General features: G+C 30.6%; 1 protein-coding gene across 2 annotated transcripts; it reads right to left on the reverse strand.

The window, feature by feature from the left end:
• Positions 1–1022: 1022 nt before the first annotated feature.
• Positions 1023–18932, reverse strand: LOC129798508 (acyl-CoA Delta-9 desaturase). 2 transcript variants are annotated; one of them, XM_055841695.1, is made up of 6 exons: positions 18787–18932; positions 12164–12327; positions 8087–8249; positions 2565–2901; positions 2321–2506; positions 1023–2258 (listed from the first exon to the last, which is right to left on the reverse strand). In XM_055841695.1, the coding sequence occupies exons 2-6, from the start codon at positions 12278–12280 to the stop codon at positions 1865–1867; spliced, it is 1197 nt and encodes a 398-aa protein (XP_055697670.1). In that variant the 5' UTR covers positions 12281–12327; positions 18787–18932; the 3' UTR covers positions 1023–1864. The 2 variants fall into 2 exon arrangements, with proteins under 2 accessions (XP_055697670.1, XP_055697671.1); XM_055841696.1 differs by lacking the exon at positions 18787–18932 and adding an exon at positions 12546–12685.
• Positions 18933–20100: the final 1168 nt, after the last annotated feature.

Raw genomic sequence — 20100 nt, forward strand, 5'->3', positions numbered from 1 at the left:
GAATGTCCTTTAGTTCCATTAAAAGTATTACGTCCTTTTATCTCCTTTACAGAAATATTCTCTTTAAAAAAGTAGCCAGAGTTGGTGATGATCATAGAGTTGAAAAGTACTGTTTACCAATGAAATTTTAACAAAAAGTTCAGAGTATAATGGCTTTATATTATTATTATATTATAAAACATTTTTATTCTGAACTTATTATTCAAAGTTTTGGATAACGGTAACTTTTAGGAATTTGCGATCTTCAGAAGCTTTAATCTTTATTCAATGGAAATATTTGTACATACACTGATAAAAAAACGGGGGTGCGATTAACTTTTTTTCCTCATAACTTTAACACTTTTTAGGTGTAAAAATATATCAACATTTTTTAATGTTAATTTTACATCTTTTTAAGAGTAGAAATAACATGAAAAAGGGTAACTTTAACACCTAATACATCTAAAAAGCATAATATTTACACCGATTTCGGATCAATACTGCAGGGTAAAATTAACATTTCCGGATTGTTATTTTAATTTTTTCGGATTTCTCTCAGTCAGTGTATGAATTTGAATTTGAAGAATATTCAAGGATTTATGGCGAAAATCCTGAAAATTGCAAGAAAATGAAAAGATAAAGACATGGTTTTTTCTAGAAAAATTTTCTTTGAGCCTTCCTTTACAAATTGTTCTTAGAAACGATCAATTTAAGATACATCGTTATTGTATAAAAAGTTTTGTAAAAAAATCGTCACATTTCTTAAGAATTTGTTTTATGCTCTACCATCACACTTTTGAGGTTGGTCCCGGAACAAAAGTTGTTACCTTTGCCAATACCTATTCGACGGTATGAGTCTCATTTGCGACGAAAAGTTGGACCATTTTGCCCATTATTGTCCTTTATACATTTAATTGGAAAAGTCCAGAAAGTTTAATGCTGCATTTGTAATTTTATTATTTTCTGGCAAAATCAGCAAGGTTGACTATAGTATCATATTTTTAATAATTGTATTGATTTATTTAAAAAAAAACAGCAAAATCTTTGGATAAAAATTTCCATTATTTTATTCAAAAAAACATGTCAAAAAATAAATATGGTTAGATCAACAATATTCTGACAGATTTCGTACAGTTAAATTAAAAATGTTTTTATGATGTAATTAAGGAGCGAGGAAAATCTGCATAATATCGTGCAAATTGGAATAAGAAAAGCATAACCAGGTTTAAACCATTTTTTAGGAAACACAATTGAACAATCACTCTATTCGATAGGGGTGCAAATCTTTGCTATTTTTGGACTTTTCTTTAATATGAAAAGATTAAGAACAAAATTTATTCAATAAATCGTTAAATCTTAATAAATTCTTTATTTAACTCTGCAAAAATCAAAGCATACCAAAAAAAAAAGGAAATTATGCAGTTCTTATTGCAACTTTGCGATACAGCAATAAACTGAATTTAATAAAATAAAACTACATATTAAATTTTTACTAAAGATTTCAAAACTACATAAATAATCAAATTCATGGACTTTATATTGAAATATTAGAATATATTTTAATGTGATGCATATAACTTATTAGGAATTTATAATTTTATAAGAGTGGCACTACAAGAGTCTCAATTAACTTTAAAAAATCAACAATTTCTCGATTTTAAAAATTACCACAGAATTTATAAAAGAAGAAATTTTTTTCTTCCAGAGAACCGTACACAAAGTTAAAAGAATTGAGATGTAAAATTTCTTTAATACATATCAATGACTCTACAATGCTACAAAATACTTGTATTGGTATTTTAAACTAGTGATTAAAAGCACCTTGAAACAAATAGAAAAGGAATACATATAAAACTAAAAGGTAATAAATTAAATTAAACCATCTTCAATCTTCCTTGTTGTAGATTTTGGCAAATTTCTTATCCTCCTCGTCCATATCATTATCATCCCAACCCCAAACCATATTTTGATCATGATAGTGATCGTGATCACTCATGAGCATCTGTCGGAGTTCCTCTTCGCGCTTATTGCGACTATATTCATGTGATCCATCACCCGTTCGCAAGATCCTCTTTCTGATCATGTCCTCAGAGACTGTTTTCAAGTCATAGGCAAGACCCAATTTGGAGAAGAAATCGATGAATGCCGTTGTAACATTTGTGGTGTATGTACCAAATTCTGAAGTCTTGTAATCCCATGGAAAAACATGATGGTAATTGTGCCAGCCTTCACCATAAGCATAGATAGCCACAAAGATGTTATTCGCTGGGGAAATATTTCTAAAAAAAAAAAATATTAATTTATCATTTTTGCTTTTCTAACTTTTCCAAATTTAACTAACTTGTCGTAGGGTTTCATTCCCCACAAATGCGCTGCTGAATTCACAAGCCATGTTCCATGCAGAGAAAGAACATAGCGCAGCATAGATGTGATGTACCAACTATTTGAGAAAGTCTCTCCGAGAAAGAAGTACGGAATTAGGGCGGGAATGATGAAACAGAACACTGGCATTAAAATTCCGTAATACCTACAAGGAAAAATCAATCTCAGTCCACGATCTATCATTAGAAAACTATTTGCCTTACTTCTTCTGGAACATGACGACTGGATCAGCCTCCAGGTCACTCATGTCCACAGATGCTCCCTTCTCCTTCACATCAGGGTGCTTCTTGGTCATGAGCCATCCCATGTGCGAGAAGAAAAAGCCTCGTCGGGAATTGTGAGGATCGGCATTGGTGTCAGTGAATTTGTGGTGCACTCGATGATCTCTGACCCATTCGAAGATGTGATTCTGGAAAGCGAGGGTCTGGAAGATCATCAGAAGTGCTCGGAGGGGAAGCTTTGCTTTGTAGGATTTGTGTGACCAGAGACGATGAGCACCAGCTGTAATTCCCATTCCACCACAGAAACCAAGCATGAGTGCTGAAATTATGCAAATCACAATAAAAATGGTAATAAAATCACTTGGATAATTTTATGGTTTAGGGTAAAATTAGGTAATTTGGAACCAATTTGGGATACTTGAGATTTTCTCATTGTTTCTGATGAGCAAGGAGAAAACAGAAACCGCAAAATTAGAAGAAAAAGACGATTATGAAGAAGTGAGAAAATCTCAAATGCCCCAAATTGCAAATGGTTCCAAATTATCTCATTTTACCCTTAATCTACAAGAATATACAATAAAAAGAATGGATTAGCGAACGTTATATTTGTTTTTATCTGTAAAAATCCATATTGTAACATCCTGATAATATCGATACACCCAAAAAGAAATTTTAAAAGTTATAGCGAATTATAATTTTTGTAGTAATCCGGTCTAAGCTATAAATAAGTCTAAGTATAATGCAAATCAGGGATCAATCAAGCCTAATAAAAAGTGAAGATATTTTTCACTTTTCCTTGTAAAAGTTTTGCAGATATTGCACCGCGACTTAAACAAATTTGCTCGTAGTTCTTGTATTATTTCGGCGAACATTATGAAATATATATTTTTGGATAGCTTTTAATACACAATTTCGAAATATACCAGACTGATAAGTGAATTCTCTTTAGGAAAAAACTTGCCAATAGTCTTCAGTGCCTCTATACAAAAACGTATTGAAAATTGAAATGTAGAGAGGCCCCTGATGCCAATACCGTAGATACTAGTACATGGGCGTACTCAGCTAGGGGAGCTGCCCCCTTATAAAAGCAGAATATAAAAGACAAAATCAAATAATAAGTAAAATATAAAATTTGATCAGCTAAAAATTAAGTTTGTTCAGTAAGTGTAAGTTAATACTAAAAAAATCGAAATCTTTCAAAAATAGGCCTAATTTTTTTTATTTATCGACAAAGACCGAAACTGGCATGAAAATTCTACTGCTTTTGAAATTGTAAATTTTCACTGCTCAAATTTGATATTTTCTCTGCACGTTTGTACGTACAGTGTCAATAGCAAAATGTACTTAAATATAAAAACCGAAATAAATAATAGGCCAGTGAGAGGGGCAGAGCAAGACTTTTAGCTCTTTCTATATAACATTCAATTATTTAAAAAAAAATCGTAAAATTAGAGAAATATTTTCTAATTATTTTTGCACTCAATAGGGGAAACTGGGGTACCACCAAACACAGGGTAGCACCAAACACTGCGATTTCTTAATCGGATATCAGAGGATAAGACCGATAGCAATTTATAGGTGCTATAGGGGTGCTTGTCCACTGAAGAAATGGTCGGGTTAGTCTAAGTCAGGGTAGAGCATTCTCATACATTTTCCGTACAAAAGTATGGTATATTTTTTCTTAAGTGATTTTTTAGTTTTAGTGTAAAACCAAATGCAATCATTTTAAAACTTTTACCAAATGGAAGAGTATCTAATGTTATATTATTAGCTCAAAATTTATATTGATTGCACGAAGATAACAGTGCCTAAAACCTATATGAAAAAGACGTAAAATTCGCAATTTTTTGAATTTTTCTAAGAATTTTTCTATTTGTAACACCAGTAACATTTTAAATTAAATAAAAAAAAAATTCTCTGTACATGTGCCTACCATTTCTTGTTATATTTATTTTTGTGGGATCTAAAACTTAAAAATTATAAAGAATTTAAGAAAAATATACCATTTCTGAATTAAAATGCTCCATCCGTTAGTTAATCATCCTAGGTTCCAAGTAGTTTATAAATAAAAATTAGTGTTCGGTGCTACCCCGTGTTTTTGTATTTGGTGGTACTCCAGTTTCCCCAATATTATAGTATCAGTAAAAATGTATAAGAGGACATTGGCAAAAATATAAGGGTCAAACTGGATCACATTTGACCCTTTCAAAGGTGCACTAATGCCTCATTACGATAAATTAGGTATTTTTATTGTAAACTTATTACTCATATCATATTTCTTTCATTTGAGCGAACACAAAAGATGACTTTTTCATTATTTTTATCAGTTTATGTCGCATTTAAATAAGTATCAAAACGGTCAAAATAGGAACACTTTCAAAGGATTTCCGATGATCCTTTCATTTTTGCCAGTTTATTTTATTATTTTATTTATAAGGAAACTCTAAAAAAAAAGTCACGGAGAAAATAAAAAAAAGATAGCGTTAGAATTTGTTTTATGGCAGTCTTCCTTGATTCCTCTAGAAATCGTTCTTTAAGAACTTGCCACGTACTGTTATTGAGAAAAAAGCAAGTTTCGGAACAAAATTCTACTGATTTCTTCATAAATCTTCCCCTTAAGATTTCTTAAAAGCTTGACGTGATGAACCTTAAGTTCCTTCGAGAGATATTTTTTAATATTTTCAAATACTCCGAATTTAGGAATTTTTATTTAGGAATCACCAGATGGAATAGTCGGAGGTGAAATCTAAGAATGTGAATATAAAGTTGAGGTCCTACATTGACTTTGAGCGGAATTTCGTTTAAATCGGTTTACGGGTTATATAGGTCAAAAAGATTGAAAAATAACATAATTTTTACGTTTTTTCCAGCATAATAAAACAAATATTTAATTCAACCTCTTAAGCACGTGAAAGCACAACATTTCATTTTTTTTTTTAATTTTCATTTAAAAATTTTAAAAATTCATCCATTGGAAGAGGTTAAAAAATATTATTTTATTTTTGGGCAATAATATGGGAGACAACGGAGACCACCAACTGGTCCAAGGAACACTTCCAATCCATTCGCACCAAGACCTGAAATCCTGGGTATACCCTTGTACTGACAACTTTGGTCCCCTGCTGTGCGTAAGCTTCTCCTTAATCCTATAGCATTTAAAGATAATCTTCACCGATCGGACATGGTATAGGTCCGGATTAATGGAGACCATCCTTAAGTGATGGAATAAAAGAAAAACCTATGCACAGCAGAAATGGGAAATTTACCCTCATCTACGGTATTTTAAATTGATAATGACCAAAGAGTTCTATTTAAAAAAAAAAAAAGGAAACTACGCCTCCAAGAAGATCTAGGTATAAGAACACGAAAATATTACGATTTATAAACATTTTTTATGCTTATTTTGACATATTATCTAGGTTTTGTATTAAAACCATAAAATATGCTCAATTTTTAGTTAATTGTTGTTTTAGTTATTGAACTAAAATTGCTACTGTTTTCCTACGGAGACCGGTTGAGGTATGTCAGTGTCAGTCGCATAAAAAATTCATTTAAAAAATTATTTTCAAAAATATGTGCCTTGTCCAGGAATTTCAACAATTTTACAAGATACTAAGGAAAAGGGCCCTTAGATAAGACTAAAGTATAATAGTAATCAGAATTATTAAATTTAAATTTAAATTATTTTCTTTGAAAAAGACATAAAAATTCTTAGTGTAAAATTTTATTTAGCAACATTTTATTTAGCATTAGGGTAAAGTGATATAATTTAGAATTAGTGTTACAAGTTGGACAATTCGCCGGTATAAGTTGGACATGGCTTTTTTCTTGATAAATACAGTACAAAATTTGTTTTTAAGCACAAGGAACCAAATTATAAAACTAAAGCATTAAAAATATACAAATAAAAATAAAGTACTAAATTTATCAAGACAAAAAGCCCTGTCCAAATTGTACCATTGTCCAACTTGTACCACTTTACCCTATTAATAAAGAAAATAAAGCCATTGCCTTGCAATACGAGTATTTCTTTTACATTTGCAGTCTTAATTCATTTATAATTAGATTTTAAAATTTTACGTTTTCTTGTACTAATCGACAATTTATAAAAAAGATCATAAATCTAATTAGCACAATTTATTTTTACTTTACGATATATTCATTATATTTTTGCAATTATTGAATAAATAAATCTTTCAAGCATTTCATTTTTCTTTGCTTTGCATTAGCAATACGACAAGGTACCGGATCAGTGCGACAGCATAAAGAATCTTTTTGAAGCCAAATTGACCAAAAATCTCTATTCACGAGTTTATCTATTTATTTCCAGAAGTGTTATGGGCCTTCTAAGTCCTATTTCTGCGATGATGCATCAGACCACCTTCTTCTCATGTATTTATTTAATTACATTACCAATTGTTAATATTTTTAATTGAATCTTGTTCCTTATTTTTTAAATCCAGAATGCAGCAATAAAATTTGGATTTATTCTAATTTTCAGCTGATCGACGGGAAGTGTGTTAAATTTATTGGCTAATATTGAATCTATTGAGAATACATATTGATAGTTTTCGAAGGAAAGACGATCATCAGCACATTTCGAAGATAAATTACGCGCTGAAGTGTAGCATGATCTGAATTTTGAATAGAAATATTTCATAATAACTCATTTACTGAATTACAATTGAAACACTCCACTGCTAGGTCCACGTTTGTTCGTAATATTAGCATATCCCATCCATCTCTATGCGACATGAATCCCCATTCAATAGAAGTTTTTGGCTGGCAATACTCAATACTTTCTTAATCTTCTCAGGTTCACGTCCAAGGTCCAAATTTTATTGAATGTAGATCCCAATTGACGTCACAGAAATACCATTTCTTAGACTCTATGGCAAAAAAGGTGTGGTCCGTGGAATGGTTCTTTTGATCAAAGACCTCTTAATGATCCACCCAACACCGGAAGGCTCCCAATGCAAAAAATAAGAAACACGTGTTTTCAGCATCCAATTTGTAAGTAAATTTTCCAGGAGACGTGCTTAGAAAATTTTTCATTGTGATTTTCTACCATTTCTGTATAGTCAATTTTCGTTCATGAGGCAAATTTGGGTAAAGACGTAAACTCATCGACAGCGCTATCGGTTTAATCTAATGAAGATATTTATATTCCTGCTGGATTAGAATCTAATCGTCAGATTCATTCAGATATGATTTTGCTTGGTGCAAAAAGTTATAATATCTTCAATCTGGCACGTACACCCTTTTGTGATTTTGAACTTGAAAAGGCACACGAGTTAACATTTTTCACCATTAACCTACATTTGTACACAATCAATAATCGAGTGAAATATTATTTGAATTGACAAATGCAATTAACTATTCAATAGTAATCTAAACAATAACCATTTCTTTAGAAGTGTTATTTTAAAGAGAAAGTACTTGGTACTTTGGAAATTGATCGTTAAATTATCTTCACACATTTTCATAGGTATTTGTATACTTACCAACGCCAAATGTTATGTATCTCGCAACTGTTAATTGCAAATAAATCCCATATAGTGCCGCCAAGTGCAAGTACAAGAAGACAATTATATTTTTCCAAACATAACGTGTTTTGTACGATTCCTTCTCCACCACTCTTGTTGATGTCCTTCTCTCGTCAATTGTCTGAAATGAAATTTCACCCGCTTTTACTTCTATCCATTAGCATTGACATTTAATAAATAAAAAATAATAATTGGAAAGTGTGAAAATTAAATTATAAAATTAAAAAGAATGTAATAATTTCTGATGATTTAGTAATTTTTTTTTTAATTTCTATTTTTTTTAAATTTTTGTCTTTAAATATTGTTCTACGTATATTTTAAAGATCATTACAACTCATTCATAATATCCAGCGCACAATAACTTTTGTTAGTAAATATGTTTTCAAAATTTCCTATGAGAGTGAGCGAGATGACTAGATCTAGATCTCACTCACTCTCATTGAAATGTCAAAAACATGTTTACTAAATAAAAATTATTGTGCATTGGGCATAAAAATTGAGATTTCAGAAGGCATATGATGTTTACTTATGTTTTTATCGAAAAGATTCTGAAAAAAAATACATTTAGCAATTTTTTTTATTTTGACCAGTAAAGAACTTAAAAGTGATTAGAAATCAGTCTAATCTACGCCTGACATGCTAAAATTATTTATAACTCCTTAATTTCTTTTTAAATATTAATTTTCTCTCTTTTTTATTTATTTACTGATAAAATGTATACTAATTTACTAATTAAAATGTTATAGCATTGCAACCCTTTTAAACTATGAATACGAAAAATTAAGAAAAAATCGACTTAAACATGTTAATTGTTTGTCAAATAAATACCATTAAAAAGTTATCACAAATATTAAATTAGACAGTAGGGTAAATGTCCTAATTCAAAACCATTTGCAGGCGTTTTAACTTTGACAGAAGATTCAACACATAAGTTCATTTTTTCTGAAGAAAATTATAAAAATTTGGTCCTTGACTCTTCTAAAATGTCACTGTTTTCTTTAAATATTATTTAAAAATTTCTTAAATGCAAGAAAAATACACGAGTGTAAAATGCTTCTATTGGAAACAAATTAATCCAAATGGAGACAAGGGAAAGTTTCTAATTGGAGACAAACAGTGTAAGTGAAACCGCGACGAAAGGCTTCCAAAATCTTGTTGAGTTGCTCTAGGATTTATTCTCATTCCTGGTCTTTTCTCCTTTTCCATCTGAGACAATAAGAAAATCTCGAAAAAAATCATATTTCCGGTGTTTCCTATTGAAGCATTTGCAGACACTTCAGAAAAACCCTTTTTGTTCACGAAATAGGTAATTATTTCATTTAAAAACAGTAACAGTTGCAATTAACAGTAAAGATTAATACTTAATTGCATATAATTTGATAGAAATATTACACAAATGTAAAAAACGAATAAAGAACAATCACCCTATTGTGTTTTGCATTAGAAAACATAGTTGATTGATGAGATATTTGATGGTGAAAAGGCACACTTTTAATTTTTTTTCTGAGAAATTTATAAATTAAATTTTTTGAATATGAATGGACTTTCGCTTTATTTGGAGCAAAATTAACTAAATTATGAAACTGAGGTATAGAAAATATATAAATAAAAATTTAATACTATATTTATCATGGAAAAAAGTGATGTTTCCATTTAGAGTAGAGAAAAGTTTCCATTTGAAACAGGTTTTGAATAAGCTTAATTTTACCCTAATTTAGGAGCTTTACTGTGAATAAGATATCAAGATCTGAAAGTTCTGAGCATAAAATCATCTTTTAGCCTATTGTTTACCATTATTATAAAGAGACTAGTGTTAAAAACATTCCTTTGTCTCAACTACTAAACACAAATTTTTATCTGAATTTTAAAGTTGATGCTTAAAAAATCCTAACGCTTCTTCTTGGCTATCTCTTCGATTTACTGGAAAACTTTTGATATTTAACAATGTTTCTAATTTGCTATAAATTATTTCAAATCGCACAGTGGGTGCCAAAAGTTTGTTGCCTCATGTATGTTCGAGAAACCACGTGGAAAAATGATAGAAAATGTTGCTTTTAATTTTTTTCTTTTTGTTAATGAGTTGCCTATAATCCGTAGAACATATTTATGCACAGGGGGATGACATTAGCTCTGAAAAATGCGACCAGTTTTAGTGTAATTTTTTCCTGTTTTCGTACACATTTCACGAGATATCTTCAAAACTACGTAGCTTGCCAATTTGGGGTTTTCGGTTGCATATTCAATATTAAGTTGGCTTTTATTTTGCATTTATATTTTTTCTAATTCATTCTACACTGACAAAAAACAGCTAATAAACTCAAAAGTTTTTTGGCGCGCTAGAAACATATGGAAAACAGGAAATGTTTTGCCCCTGTTTATGCATTTAAAAAAATAACTCATTTTATTTTATATATAAAATATAATTATTTTCCAAAAATTGATCGTTTATCATGAGCCAAAACTTTGTTGCCTCATTTGAAAAGTAGTTCAAAATTATCAAAAACATGCAACTAACTTAATGTAATCCGATCATATTTTTAAGTTATGTTATTTGGGAGGCAAATGGTGGATTTGCACTGTTTGCGCGCTTTTAAAGCTTTCAGTGGTAAATATATTTTTATAAAAGTGATGATAAATAATAAGAAATAATGTGTTTCTTTGTTAATTTACAATTTAGTGTTAAAATGGCAAGTTACAAAACGTTAAAAAGAAAGAAAATTATCCAGAGATACTGCTGGAATGAATGTACGTTGTTAATTGCCAAATTTTATGGAAAATAGCGAAAATTTGTAGTGATGAGACACGAGTACATTTGAAAAAGGCTACTGGTACACCGTAGACTCAAGGATTCGACTCAGAGAGTTGATAACCGCATTACAAGTATATCTGATAGTGATTCCATGGTCTCTGCTCCAAAAATTCAAAGACAGACCAAGGCAGACGTTACGTAAGTAATACAGTAGAGTCCCGCTATAGGCCATTGCTCTATAGTCCACAATTTATCGACCGTTGATTTCAAATCACTGAGATTATGTTTTTTAGTACGCGACATGCAATGTTGTCATAATTATTTTAATATTTTTGGCAAACTTTATTGAGTAGTTGTGATAATTGTGATTCATAATGAAGAGAGCGAGGACAAGTACCACAATCGCAAAGAAAGTGGAAGCCGCTAAGCAATTTCAATACTAAAAGTCGTTGATAATTGTAAAAATGACATGTACTAGTGCGACCCAAGTGTCAAATCTGGAACCAAATATGGGCTATAGCGAGACTCTACTGTATATGCTTCAAATCTTACGAAAATCAACCGTAAATTGAAAGAAAGTGATAAGAATGATAAATCTAAATAAGAAATTGTAATTTTTACTTTTTCAGTAGATTTCAAGAAATCTTCAATCTTTTACTTTCCAGTGAAATACTCATACGTCCGCTATTTTGTAATTTTTCGAAATGTCAAGAATTTCAATAAGATTGATCGTTTTTATGCCTTTCAAATCCGTTTTTATGCTTCCAAAATAGGGGAATCTCCTTAAATGATATTGGTTTTATCGTTTTGTTCAAGCTAAATTTTCCTTAATTTTACTTTTATGGTTTCTGTGAAAAATAAGAGACCTCTAGCGGCCAAACAATACTTATTTGACGTAAGGTAATTATTTCAACTATTCCTTCATCAAAATTATATCAACGAATTGGAATAAAAAATTACAAATGGTATGGTCTTTATAGTGATTCTATTATTTTGAGCGCCACTGTATATGATAGAAGACCTTTAACACTGATCAGTAATTATTGCAAATCTTTAATTTTGTCACTAAATATTTAACGTAAATCTTTGACCTTTATCTTAAAATTGATATTTTTTATTCATGAATATTAAAATAATTAACAAGAAGGTTTAAATTGATGGTACTATGATGTACGCATTGTTAAATAACTATTACTTTCATTCAATAATTGCTTTGCTTTCGTGTAGAACTTTGGAAACATTCGCAGATCAAAAATAAATAAATAATGTGGAATAAGATGTCTCACCTGAATAGTCTGTGGTTTGATTTGGGGTTCATCTGTATCTTGTCGAGATGCACTTTTCTCTGTCTCAAGTGTGCCCTCGGCCAAGAGGAGTGTGTTCCCAAAGAGATTTGGCGGCATGATTCTTCACTGCAATACGTGCTTCTTGTAGAAATTCGCTGGTTCGCCTGCAATAAATTGATGATAACACGATAAATGACCAATTTTTTTTTTTTGGGCAACTCATCATTTTTTGGACGATGTTCTTTTTTTTTTCATCAGCGGAGAAATCGTATCCGGTTTTCAATAAATTGCCGTGCCCTTGCAATGCCAAGTATCTCTTGAGAATAGAAGTGAAATTGCACATCCAAAATTATGATCTTCGTGACAACCCACTGCAACTTACACTCTCATTGAAATTTTCAGTGGTGAAAATATCAGCGAAACTCAGCGTGAGAATATTTTTCAAAAATTCCCAATGAAAATTCCAAAATGTACTATGCCACTTTTGCTAAAATAATCTATATTTCAATTGTGAGCATCTGACAGATAAACCAGACATATCAACAGGTAGCATATTTTGCATAAATTTTCCAAGAAATACTTTGCGCAAGTCACACATTTGCACACAAACTATTTTTACTCATTTTTGCGCTAAAATATCTAATCATTTAGCCAATACACCCAAGTATATGATAATTGATAGTTTTAGTCTTTTTTGTTTTATAGGAAAAATAATCAAAGTTGTAAAAAATCAATGATGATCGTGAAATTTGCCCAAGGTTAAGGTTCATTTTCATACAATACACGTGCAAAATTGTTGAAGGTATGTGTTATGTATAAAATGCATAATGAATTGCCGTGCCGGTAAATATTTTTGGAGAAAGTGACCATAATTTTCTGCATTATCGAGGGAGATGATTGAAATAAAGCCCGCAAATGATTAACACAAAACCGTGACGAAGGAGTTTTTTTATATCAAATACTTAACACTTTAAGGACGAATGGGACACCGGTGTCCCAAAAACGAAAACACTTTTTTTAGTTATAGAAAGTTATCATGTCCTCTAATTGTCAGAAAAAATGTTTTTTTTTGTTTTTGGGACACCACCGGTGTCCCACTCATTCTTAAAGGATTAGTCCTCAAATCTTCAATTTCCAATTTAAGGACCAAATAAACTCAGGCTGATCCTCGAGAATATTTTAGGTCTGTGAAATTTTACTGCAAAGTTTAATCGCAAACCTTCGCACACTGAGGGCTTAGGGCCTAAATAGACCCAGGCTGATCCGCGAGAATATTTAGCCTGTAAAATTTGGCAGTAAAGGATTAGGTAAAGGAAATTTATGCAAATAACTTTTAATCGATGATCCTAAGCCTTCAGTATATGACAGTTTGGGCTAAATATTTAATGTTAAATTTTACAAACTAAATACTTTCGAGGATCAGCCTGTTGGGTCCTTAGGATAATGAATTAGAGGTCCTTTCCGTAACTATCCTAAACATGAACCTTTACCCTCAAATTTTTATTGGATAAATATTCTTGAGAATCAATCTGAGTCTATTACTTTAGTCAGGATAAGATAAGCTTTACTTAGGATAATCGGGATTTATACAATATTATTCCAATGTCTACGAAATTATTATGAAAAGAACTATCAAAAAAACAAAAGAAGCTAAAAAAAAAACAAAAGAGTCCAATAAAAAATCATGATTGAAAAGTAAATTAATTAAATTTTATTCAAGCTTTTAAGCCTTACTTGTTTTGCCTATCTAAAGATTTTATAACAATTCTATGCGCGTCTATATTTGCAAATTAGTAAGTTTCTTTTATTGTTTTATTTGTTTATTTGTTTTTTAAATTATTTTTACTTATTTTATTGAAATATTTTTATTTTTAAACATATTTATCTTATTTTGGACGTCAATACTCATCCGCAATTTACTTTTCTAATTAGAACATTTTAATGTGTTTCGTAAAGAAACAATTCTCCTTCTATATCTATTATATTATTATCTATAAACAATTTAATAATAATTGTTATTTATCCAACTTACCCATTACCACTTCAAAATACAAAAAAAAAAACTTTATAATGGAGTATCAAAACGTTTTGATATAATTTTTACAATATGTATTTTCTTCTTATTGTGTAATAAAGTAAAAGATCAGGAAGGTCTGTAAGACTTAAAACTTATACAGAAGAAAATAAATGGAAAGCCCATAGAAATTTTACTTTAAATACAATCATAAACATGAAGAAGTATAAATGAAGTAACTCTAAAATAAATTAGAATTTAAACAATAAAGTTACAATTGCTTTCTATGATTACATTTTGTTATAGTTCAATTATCACACTCGAGAAGCTATTGTTCTGATTATTTACAGAAATATTTCAGGAAATGTGTATTATATACTTTAAGAATATATATTACCATAATTTAAGATAAGAAAAGAAAACAGATTTTTTTTTAAATGATTGTGTTAAAAAAGATCTTTCGAAGCGATGCGATAATACAAATTCCATCAAATCTTTTTCAATTGGTTACGTGAGTCGCACAGACTAAAAAAGGATATTTACTCTAATTTTTTTTCAATATAAAAAAATTACTTAATTAAATAATCTCTTAAGAATACAAAAGTACAATATTTCAGCCATTTCAGCTATATCTTCTGAAATTTTTATTAAGGATTTTAAAAATTCTGTGTTTTTGGGTACCTTTTTTAAAAATCACTTTGCAGTGGACAAGATTAATCAGAATAAATTCGTCTACTAACACAAAAACTAAATATTTCCTATTAGTAGATGAGTTTAGCTAGTACTTGAACGAAGGATTCTTTACTTCCTTGATTACAACTTATTTTGTAAAGCAAAATATTGTTTAAAAACACGGAAAATGGTAATAAAATTCTCCCAAAATTATTATTTTTTCAAAGATCCACCGGTTAAGTACGAGTCTGACCCATCAGCTAACAAGTAATAATTTGTTTTTTTTTTAATTTCAGATGAACCTATCCTAAGTAATCTTGTTCACCGAAAATTAAGTTTTTCCAAAAAATATCTTCAAAATTTTTTAAAATTCTATTAATGAAAATTTCAGGAAATATTGTTTAAACGTTGCACTTTTATGGTTTGCGGAATCTTTGTTTTTTCCATTTTGTTTTTTTTTCATTTTGTTTTTTCCAGTTTGTCTTTGGAATCTTTGTCTTCGGTAATTTTTGTTTTTTAGAAACTTTGTCTTTGGAAATCTTGTCTTTCATATATTTAGCACAATTTTTGTAAATTTTGTCTGTAACACATTTTGCACAAGTGATATTTTATAACTTTCCAAAAATTTCCCTTTTCTCAAAAAATTTCCATTTGCCCCAAAGGACGAAACCAAAAGAACTTAAGAACTTGAACCTTAAGAACTTGAATTAGATAATTTTTTTGTTAACAAAATATGCTGATTTTCAGTCTATTGAACCACGTATCATCTTAACACTAAACCTACCGAACGTTTTTGGTCGTTTTTCGGACAAATGACAAACCATGCACGGTATGGTAGGATACTCAACAAAATTGCCTTGGAAAAGAGCAAAAATTAAAATTTAAACACTGAAAAATATATTACACGCATATTTTAAGAAATTCATAAGGTTTGATAGTGACAGTGTACTGTTTAAATATATGTTAATTTTAAACCGGTCAATTTGACCGGGTCTTGGCAGGTTTAGTTAGTCCTAAGTCGCTATATATTCTTAAAAATAAAAAAGAGTTAATTTAGAACAAATCAAATCATTCGAGAATTCGATTTGTGTTAATTACTGAGAGTAACCCCCTGGCAAGTTGCCTGAAATTTGAAGCCACTGTCTCATATTTCGATTTAAATTTATATGGGATTTTTTTTGCACTCGCGACCGTTACGCTAAATATCTAAAAGGTGAGAAGTTTTTCCGTATTATAAGATACCTTTCCGTATGGAGGGATAAATATACCAAATTTTTGTTTAAACACATTTTTTCCTCGGAATACTGTGAGCTGAGTCCGAGATCAATTTAGGAATTGGCTTCAACTAGCTCCACATAATAAGGCCAACTTGCCAGGCGCTTGACTGAGAGCTTCTTAGGGTTCCTTGCAATGTCCATTCAGTGACCTCTGACCTTCAATGTTGTCCTGATCCTGAATTTACTACAAAAATTGTCGTATGACACTGTCATATTGTTATAGAATCCCTCTATAAGATTGACTGTGACGCCCTTGCCCAACGCTTTAAAGAATTCTTACAAAAATCAACTTTTATAAAATGAATAAACAAAGCACATTTCTCTTCAAGCTACAGGAAAATAGTTTTTGGAAAGGTTGTACTAATTAAAATTCTTTCAGGTTTTCTATTGGAGTTCTTAAAAATGATGTAGGTATTCTTTTTGTCACCAAATTTCCTTACGAAACCCAAAATTGTTTGAAAAGTCCCGGAGTTTAACGTTTTCTTTATTTTTGTGTTTATTTATAATTTTATTACCATTAATATTACGTACTGATTCAAATAAAGAAATATATAAGTTAATGTAGGGTACAATAGCCTAATTCAGAACCTGCTGCAAATGGAAATTTGAACTTTTATTTATAGTATTTAGTATGTCACAATTTTTATCTGTTTCTCCCCCCTTAAAGATTTTGAAAAACCTTTCATATTGATAAATTTTTATTAAAAATCTTCCCATTTGAATCAGGTTCTGAATTAAGCTATTCTACCTTATGTATTTTTGTGGATAACTGTAAGAAAACTTCCGACACATAGGAAATAAGTGCATTTTTTTTACAAATGTGTTATATCTATATGTTACACGTTATTACGTTCGTTATATTACACGTTATTATTATATCTATATATTACACGTTAATATTTAATAATAACAATCGTAAAAGTTTTAGATCTTTAAAAATTAATCAGTAGCACATAAAAGTTTAAACTATATAGGAGAACATTTTCGATACACTCTGTCGCGGTCAAAGTCTCAAAATACTTAGGTACGTGATCATACTCCACGAGCATTTTATTTTATTATGTACCTATACTTTAAAGCTTTCCATATCTGTCTTGAAATCACTGTCCATTTAAATTAACAACCATATCTTCCGATATGTCGCATGACGCATGTTAAATTCAATCATTTACCAATTATCTATAAATGCATCAATTCCTCAATACTCCCAAATTGTACCCATCTTTTAAAATTAAAATGGTAAAAATAAAATTGGATTTCTTAAGACCAAAAGCATGCAAACTTGGGAACTACAACAAAGTTGATTACTTGAATGATTTCTTGTTTGTCAAAATTTCAAGTGCACATTGGGTTTGGGATTTTATATAACAAAATTCATAGCTGGAGGTTATTTAATACAGAAAGCACATTGAATTTATTAAAAGATTTATACTATAAGTTTGAGACGAAATGAGAAGTGATCACGAGATTAATGACTTGATTCATAAATTGTGAAGAACAATTTGTAAAGAGTAGTTTTGTCCTAAATTTCTTCATATCTTCAGATGCATACTTCAGTGCTGTCGAAAGTGAAACAGCATTAAAGAAATTATTCACTGTGTATGCAACTCATTGCCAATGTCAAGTTGCATTTAATAAATTGTTACGACGAACTCTCAACATGGTGAAATTATTGTATACATTCTTGTGACCCTAAAAGAGAGAGTTCTCTCTTTGTTGAAGAACACTTGAAGTTGATGGACACAATTGTTCCTCTCGACACGATGCCATGAATAATTGATATCTGTCTCATAGACTTGATTTATCTCTTTTTTGTTAGTGAAATAAACAAAATATAGTCTAAAGTTGCATTAAACCAGTGTCAATTCTTGAATAGAAATATTTGACTATGTCTCAATACTTGTAGCTCACGTGGAAAAAAGATTTTAAAAAAATAAACCAAGATTTGTTGAATATGTAAAGGTGAGAAACTATGTCATTTGACCATAGAGCCAAATCTTGTGAAATGTATTAATAATTCCTCAAGGTAAATATTAATATTAAACCCTGTTATATTCCTTTTGGCTCAAAACTCTTTCACATTCAAACCAAAACAAGTAACGGAAGGAAATTTAAATTGTTGTGGGTGCAAAAATAATTTGCACTAAAATTAATGCACACGGATCTATTAGGAGGTCTGTTGTAAATTTACTAGGTTTTTGCACAGTGACATGTAATGCTTCTTGACCTGCCCCGGGGCAACTTCTAACACAATAAAGAATCAAGACAAATTTGCAATTAATTAGACTTGCTAATATCACACCACACTCTAAGTTCTTTGATCCAGAATACTCTAATTAATTTATGTGAATTCACATTGCACACCAAGAAGTCATTGTCACACTGAACCATTCTCTAATTGCAATGCCAATGCCAAAAAATTATTTTACAATGCATTGAAATAATATATTCATAAATTTAAAAAAAAAAAATTTATGTTGGCGGCAAAACGTGTTTGGAGAAAGAAGAAAAAATAGAGATCAATTAACTATTTTTTTTTGTAACTTAAGCAAGGGCACTCATTTAAAACTTAACAACCAATTTTTTTTTAACTAAATTTCCTTCATTCAAATTTTCTTCAAAAAAAAATTCACAAAATAATTTTTTTAATCACTTTTCACCTTTCTAGAAAGCACTGAGGAAGAGCCAAAGAAGATGATCCTTTGTCACAGAAATATTTCACAGTTGATTGGTAACTATTAGGGTTTAGTGTCACGTCTCTGACTTAAGTGTCTCCAGCAATATTTCAAGACTGAATGAGCGCTTAAGCGGGGGAACAATGCTTCTTATAGACACCACTTGAAAGGGGGAGACCAGCGAGCAATTTTGGCGAAGTTCGACGTTTATTCCGCACGTAACTCCTTCCTCTTTCTCGATGCATGTATTCTGCTTATTTATCCACCGTAGAATAATTTATAAACAATTTTATTGGACACGAGGTATCTTCAAATCACTGACAAATCTACTCAGATGATCTCTCAATAAATACATTTCTTCAAACATCCTGCTCGTAGGGTGAAAGGAACACCTATTGACACTTTAAGAACTCGTATCAGGACCTATTGATACCCTACTCTTTTCCATTTGAAATACGAAATTTGAACACTTTTCCTTATCATTTAATCATTTACCAACAAAATAATTTTCTTTACGTGATTTTAAGCTTTCTGACCGATTGAAAGTTCTCTTGTCTTTTTCTCTCTTGTCTTAAGACTTTTTGATTAAGTCTATGATCACAATGTCAGAAAGGAGAATGGTCAAATCCGGTCCCGGAATCGCCACGAACGGGACCTATGTCATTGGATAGACATTAGTATAGGTAACAACTTCTGTTCTGGGATCAATGTTCTAAACCATGGAGGAACAGTTCTAGAGCATAAAAACTATTTTTTAGAATGATGAAGAATGATCAAAAGTATATGGGCGCTGGTTCATCTTCATACAAAGATTAGAGTAGACGCATTTTGAAGATATTGATGTAAGGTTGAGAAAAATGCCGGGACCCAGGACGATAAATGCTGGGAGTCCTTGTAAAAAGGCCTTTATCCTTCCGAAAAGTTGTTGTTTTGACTACGAATTATACAAGAACCGCTAAAATGATCTTGATGAAATTGGGTATAGGGTCAGTGTATGTTTTAAACTTTTTATTTATGCATACCACCCCCTCCCTCCACCCTCCGTTCTGGTAGCCCTCATACAAAATGGGGGCACTTTACCTTATAACTCCTTTCTAAGAGGATGTAGAAAGCTGATATTCAACAAGGGAACAAAGCTTATGGAAGACACTTCAACCATGCATGTTAATCCCCTCCTCCACCACCCCTTCTACTAATCCTATACAAAATGAGAACATTTTGACCTCTTTTCTGAGAAGAAGTAATTTGTTTGTAAAAGAATGAAAAAAATTAATAACTAATAACGTTAACAATAATTTT

Source organism: Phlebotomus papatasi, chromosome 1, assembly GCF_024763615.1.
Source record: "Phlebotomus papatasi isolate M1 chromosome 1, Ppap_2.1, whole genome shotgun sequence".
Lineage (NCBI taxonomy): Eukaryota > Metazoa > Arthropoda > Insecta > Diptera > Psychodidae > Phlebotomus > Phlebotomus papatasi.